The 6,096-nt window shown below is 47.3% G+C and overlaps 1 protein-coding gene across 8 annotated transcripts in view; it reads left to right on the forward strand.

Annotated features, from left to right (window-relative positions):
• Positions 1-5,830, forward strand: part of Arhgap26 (Rho GTPase activating protein 26) — a 1,368,274-nt gene extending 1,362,444 nt beyond the window's left edge. For all 8 annotated transcript variants that reach the window (XM_050161399.1, XM_050161408.1, XM_050161390.1 and 5 more), the window contains one exon: positions 255-5,830. In XM_050161399.1, the coding sequence (XP_050017356.1) occupies positions 255-343 (89 nt within the window). In that variant the 3' untranslated portion in view covers positions 344-5,830. The remainder of the gene's footprint in view (positions 1-254) is intronic.
• Positions 5,831-6,096: the final 266 nt, after the last annotated feature.

Below are 6,096 nucleotides of genomic sequence, written 5' to 3' on the forward strand. Positions count from 1 at the left end.
AAAATTCATAAAACCCCCGAAACTTGAATGCCTGAATGTTTCCCTTTTTGTTGTGGAAAGAGTTCAGAACAACCTTATCAGAAGGGTTTCATCCCACAAAAGGTTAACGATCTCTGTTTCAAACCAGTCCTGGGATTACATAACAAGCAATTGTAGTCTTTCCCCCAACTTACCTCCCACATCCTCCAATGCACAGCACGTGCAATCTGCCCATGGCCTCATCTCCTCTCACCCTCTCTCCCCTTCCTGCACAGTTCATCCATCTCAGGAGCCTGGCTGGTTGGAGGGGACTCTGAATGGAAAGACTGGCCTCATCCCAGAGAACTACGTGGAGTTCCTCTAACCTCCGGCCCTGGCAGAGCTGCTGAGCTTTACGTGGTCTCCATGACAACTACTGATTCTGGTGTTGTGGACCACTCTTCATTGCCACCGAGAAAGCAGGGAGCCTGACTGTTGCTTCTTGCCAACATGAATGCATCCAGGAACTTGTGTCACGTCTCTCCATGATCATCTCAGCTGATAGCACCACAGTGATGCTGCTAGAACTGAAACCCAGCAAGCAGAGGAGGCCACTTGATTTTGGTAACCTAGAGGAAGGCTCGCAAAGCCGTTTTCTCCTGCGTGCCCTAAATAGTGAGCCCTGATTTCATTTCAACCGTCATCCAAACCCCCAGCCTCCTGGAAAGAGGAAACAAGGAGAACAGTCCTACAGAAAGTGCAGCATTGCTGAATTGGACAAGGCAGGGCACCACGCTGCAGGCTGCCTCTACTGCTGTTTACAGCGGACGCTCTTTCTCTCTCCTCCCTTCTCCCAGAGACACAGTGCTGCAGGCAGCTGGGCCTGTCGGCAAGCACACAGGATGCAGGGGTTGCCGCACTGTTTATGTAAGGTCCAATCTCTCACCATCTCTTGAGCAGCTGTTGGCCCATGGTCAGCAGATTTCAGTCCAGTCCTCTTATGCAGAGTAGCACATGCCCCTCACGTTCTCTGCCACTGAAGGCTTCCATCACTGCCATCACCTAGTAACCATAGCAACCCAACCTACTCTAAAACTAAGCCAAAAATAATACTCCTCTTTGTATGACACCGCCTTCTACCAGCTCTGGTGGTTTTCTTGAATGGTCTCCCAACAATCTGAAGCAGAGGATTAGACCATTAGGGTGGTCTATCCGTGGCAGACAGGATAGCAGCTAGGGACTGTTCCTTTTCTGGTGAATGTCTGCATCACCAGGATAGGTTTGGAGCAAACTCTAGGAACCTGTTGAGATTAAATCCCATACATGGTCAGTACTTCTGTTCTTCATGCAATGAGTTCTTGCTTCACAGGGTAAGATGCTGCCTCCTCCTGGCTAGCATTTGATGGGTCCCTTCCAGTCCCCTCTCTCTCTGCTGCCTGTCTTTGCTCTTGCCAATGACTCCCAACTGCTCCCTAGAATGCTTTTGCTATGGAGGTCCTGTGGAGTTTAGAGATGACTCTTGGGCCAAACCTGTAGCCTGCATTGTTAAAGGACCTCTGTATATACACTGCCACCCAGGAAAAGAAGGAATCATGAACTAGGGTGCCCAGGCATGAGCCTAGTAGAGACCATTAAGAACATGGAAGACACCAGATGTTGAGGCCTCCAGGCTAGGGTGGGCACCTTCTAGGAGGGGATTCCTGAATAAAAGGCGCTGGGTTTTAACTGCTGTGCCTGGGAGACCACCTGGACGTTGCGATGTCGCATGGCCTCCAAAGAACAGAATCATGGTATCTGCACACATGATGACCTTAGTAGACAGACTCTGGACAATCTGTCACACATGCCAGGAGCCCCTTGGATGGCAGGGTTGCTCCAGAGTGTCTATGGCTCTGGAATTCCCTAGGGTTCTTTAATGAAGAAATGAAAAACTTGAATTGTGTTGAATTACTGTATCTTTTGCTTTTTTTAAAGATAAACTTGTAAATAGAATGATTTGATATATTATATGGTAAAGTTTTATATTTGATATTTTAAGCTAGTTGCTCCATGTAGTTAGCGATTTTGATTGCCTAGCAGGTGTGTTGAAGGGTGGGAGAGGCAGGGCTGATGAGTCAAGGTCATGGCCCCTCTCTGACCCAGAGAGAGAATGTTTCTTGTGGTTCCTGCAGGTTAACCTGAAAACCTGAAAAGCTAATTGTATTCAGTTTTCTTTATCTCCATGTGATTTGGGGCTTTGGAGTTCAAAAAGCATTTTCAGGTAATAAACTCCCAACTAACAGTAAAGTGGCACTCAGGATTTAGATAGGTGAGGCAAGGGGAGACATGTTTGTTTTTGTTTGTTCTTCTCAGGTGTATTTCTTGGTATCCCAGGATGTCCAGACAAAAGGAGAGGAGACACTTGCTCCTTTTCTTCCTCACTTCCTAAGGTTTTATAGATACAGCCTAGCTAGTATGTAAAAGTGTCTATCAGTTCTAAGAACAAAAGAAAGTCAGCTGCTATGACTCTGAGTCCTCTCTTTCTGTAGATGTGTTTCTGCGCTCCCCTTTCACCTCCAGGTTCCCTAAAGCTCCAAAGTCAAAGAACTTGCCAAGAGGGAGCTAGACCGCGCCATTACAGTTTCCAGAGTGGCTGCAATGTTAGTAGGAGTTCACTGTGACTAGGCATTGAGTTTACCGGCTAAAGGACTGTCATGTTGACGCAGGGGAACTCGTAGGAGTTAGGTGACTCCACCCTTCAGTCAGGGACCCGGGCTGAAGCAGAGCAAGGCAAACACAAGTCTCAGAACTGCCACTGAAGCTGGGTGTAATGGCCCTGCCTGTAGTCTTTTCACTTGGGAGGCAGAGGCAAGAGGATTGCTAAAGTCCTAAGCCAGCCATGTGTGGGGGTGGGGAGCGGGATTGAAATCTAAAGGAAGAAAGGAAATAGACTCTTCCCTGTGAGCTTGAGAAGAAGTTGGGAAATGGGGCCCGAAGGGCATGCACGCTCAAATAGCATTGCGCTTTCCAAATTGAAAGAGCCCAGCATGATCCTTTTAATATATCTGATGATTTAAATAGTCACCAGCCTCATCATAAGCGAGGTGTTCTGTAGTCAGGGCCCAGCATGACTGCTTGGATGCACACTCCTCTCCTGAGCTGGCCGCGGTGTGAAGCTGCTCTCGGAGGCTGACCTCCTTCCAGTTTCCCCCAGGCCATGTGTGGCCTATGACAGATGGCCACTCCATTTCCCTCTGTCCAGCTAGGCCTCCCTTCTCCCCATCAGCTGAAGAACTGGGGGGGATGAATATGAGCCAAGTGAACTGGAAGATTAAAATTGAAATGTACCCTTTCTGCTCTCTGAACACCCGTTAGCTCCCACAGATAAGAAAAACTGGGGTAGGACACGTGGGGAGTGAGTTACCAGAATGGAAGTCCATTGACCAAACTCCCAAACATTTCCCGGAGCTTTGAGTTCCTCTTGTAAGGCCCCGTGATCACTTGGTTCTGACCTGAATTTGGGGCCTTATGATGATTGGCCTCACTCCTCCTTGAGAGACAGAGTTCCGTAACTGAACAGTGCCGTGCTATGAGAAGACAATTGTTTCAAATCCCTATCCCCAAGCAAGGGAAATCTGGACTTGCTCAAGATTATTCTCTCCCAATTTTCAAGATCAGTGTATAAGAGTCAACTCCATTTAGTGGGCCCCTCAGTATTCTATCAGTATTGGAGGCAGTTTTTAGTATTTCTGAAGCCGATGGGGAAGTCTTGTGGGTGCTTTTCTACAGTGCCGCAAAGAGCAAGCTAGCATGAGTACTTGCACATTGACCCGGGTGGGCCGGAAACCATGCTGGTCTCTTGGGAAGTGCAGGCACTTGCCCACAACTCCAGACATGAGCGCGCCACACCTGGAGCTCAGAGAGAAATCCTTGCCAAGTGCTTTTTCCTCCTGAAAACCGTAGAACCCATCCTACCAAAAGCTATTTCTCCATCGTAGAGGTTCCAGAAGCATCCATTGTTGAGGCCTAGGGATATAACAGACTAAAGATGGTGTGACCATTTCTCTGTTTGTGGCTGGCTGTTGGCACCTTTCATCCTCTGGCCTCTGCTTCTCCTACCTTCAGAGCTATGGAGCTCCGGGGTGCACCAGTGACACCCCAGCACCCCACATTTGCTCTATCACCCATCACTCCTAGGAGACAAGGGAACCAAGCATCTGTTTAGATACCCGACTTTCAAAGGAATGTCCTGGGTGTCTGTGTGGGGAGCTAGCTGCCACCTCTGGCAAACTTACCAATGCTCACTGCAGTCGACAGTCCTGCCCCATACAGCCCTTTCACCGGCCAGGTGCCCCTCACACCCCACAGTGGGGGCTGTAAAATGTCTCTTGTGCTCACAGATTTCGGCAGCCATGCTGATCTAGTGGTTGCCTGTGAGCCTAGCATCCAAATGACAGCAGCTGAGAGCAGTGAGCCCTGCACGTTCCTCCAGCACACCTGAGACAAGACTCCAGCAAGTAATAATTAGTGTTCTTCCTTTCGCCGCCCACGGAACTTGTCTAACTTAAAGAGTTTCCTCAAGCAGACGAGAGATTCCCGATGTCACTCAGAGGCAGCCCTGTGTTCATGGGAAGAAAAGCATAGATATAAAAATGCCAGGATCGGAAAGGAAAACATGAACCACACTGAGGAGCCCCAGATCTTTAAAGAGTGCTGTGATATTGCTCTTACTGAGGGTGTCAGGTTGGGGGGCTGCAGGGTGGAAATGGACTGTCACGGGAAGAATTCCACTACTAATAATTTTTCACAAGTCTATAGGAGAAAACAAAATGAAAATACCCTTCATGGAATGTCTTAGAGAGCAACTGAGCAAAGTCCTGACCCACGGAAGGTGAGTCAAGAACTGTTGTGTCAAAATTAGTGGTCGGTGGGGACCAGATTATGGGTCATTCAATGTCCGAGTGACCTGGAGTAGCTTCAGCCAGGCCGGGACACTCTGTGTCATACCCCACCCACAGTTCCCATAGGCTTCTGAGCAGCACCAACAAACAGCGTTCCTGGGGGTCAAGATGCCAGGACCAGCGTTGCGTCTGTGAAAACATACATCTGGTGATTCTAAAAGTTGTGTGTGCATGTGTCCGTGTGTATGTGTCGTGTGCAGCACATAGCTACATGTGTAAAGCTGCAGCCTCACGTGTAGACAGACATTAGCTGGCACTTCCGAAGCCTGTAGACAGCCTTGGAGGGAGGGTCTCAGCGGAAGGAGAGGCTGTTGATCTCCACGCACAAGATCAAAGTTAGAGATGAAGTGCCATCTAAAGCCTGCGTTCACATTTCCTACATAGTTGTCTGCAGCTGTATTCCTTGGTGACTTCTTAAGTCGTGTTAAAAACTCAGACCCATCAATTCCCAGTAGCTAATGCTAGGCTAGTGTTCAAAAGCACTCTCAAAGACAGCTAGTCTGTATCTTGGGAACTAAACTGTTTGCATGTTTAATCCCTCTTTTAGGCTGCCTTTGAGTAGACTGTACAGTGCTGTATGATATAATATCAATAAAGTACTTATAAGAGGCACTTTAATATTTTCTTTGGGAAAATCCTAACGCACTGTTGTAAATTTCAGTGTTGAATATTGACTGGTGCATAGAATCAAATTCTGTAATTAAAAAGTAGCTAGGATAGGACATTTTTCCTGTTATTAAAAAAAACAACAGTTTTGCCATGTTCAGGCTTTTTAAAAAATGTGTTTCTGTGCCATTGTGCGTATCTATAAAGAAAATACGATTTCTGTCAAGCACCTGTAAAACTTGGCTTTCTGTGTTTGGTTTGTGTACCTGGCAATCCCTGTAAAGTGAGTGGAAGTATGACTTTTGAATTAAATGATTTTTCCATTTGATGGTGTGTTCGTTTCTTGAATTTCTAATCAGTTCGACTCAACACATCTCAATTTCTTCTAATACGCATTTACACACTGATCAAAGGTCACAAGTCTGGGCCCTTTACAGTTACGAATGTCAACTACAGAGCTGTTTTTTATGAGCTGGGAGTGGCTCTGTGTTCCGCTTACCAAGAGGTCAAATGCTGGAATACTTGAGTCGGCTGCTCAAGCCTCTCTCACGGTTAGCTAACTCTCTCACATTGCCACATCCCGTAAAACAAA

The sequence above is a fragment of the Alexandromys fortis genome, unplaced genomic scaffold (genome assembly GCF_014885135.2).
Source record: "Alexandromys fortis isolate MF-2015 unplaced genomic scaffold, M_Fortis_MF-2015_v1.1 scaffold_17, whole genome shotgun sequence".
NCBI classification, from domain to species: Eukaryota; Metazoa; Chordata; class Mammalia; order Rodentia; family Cricetidae; genus Alexandromys; species Alexandromys fortis.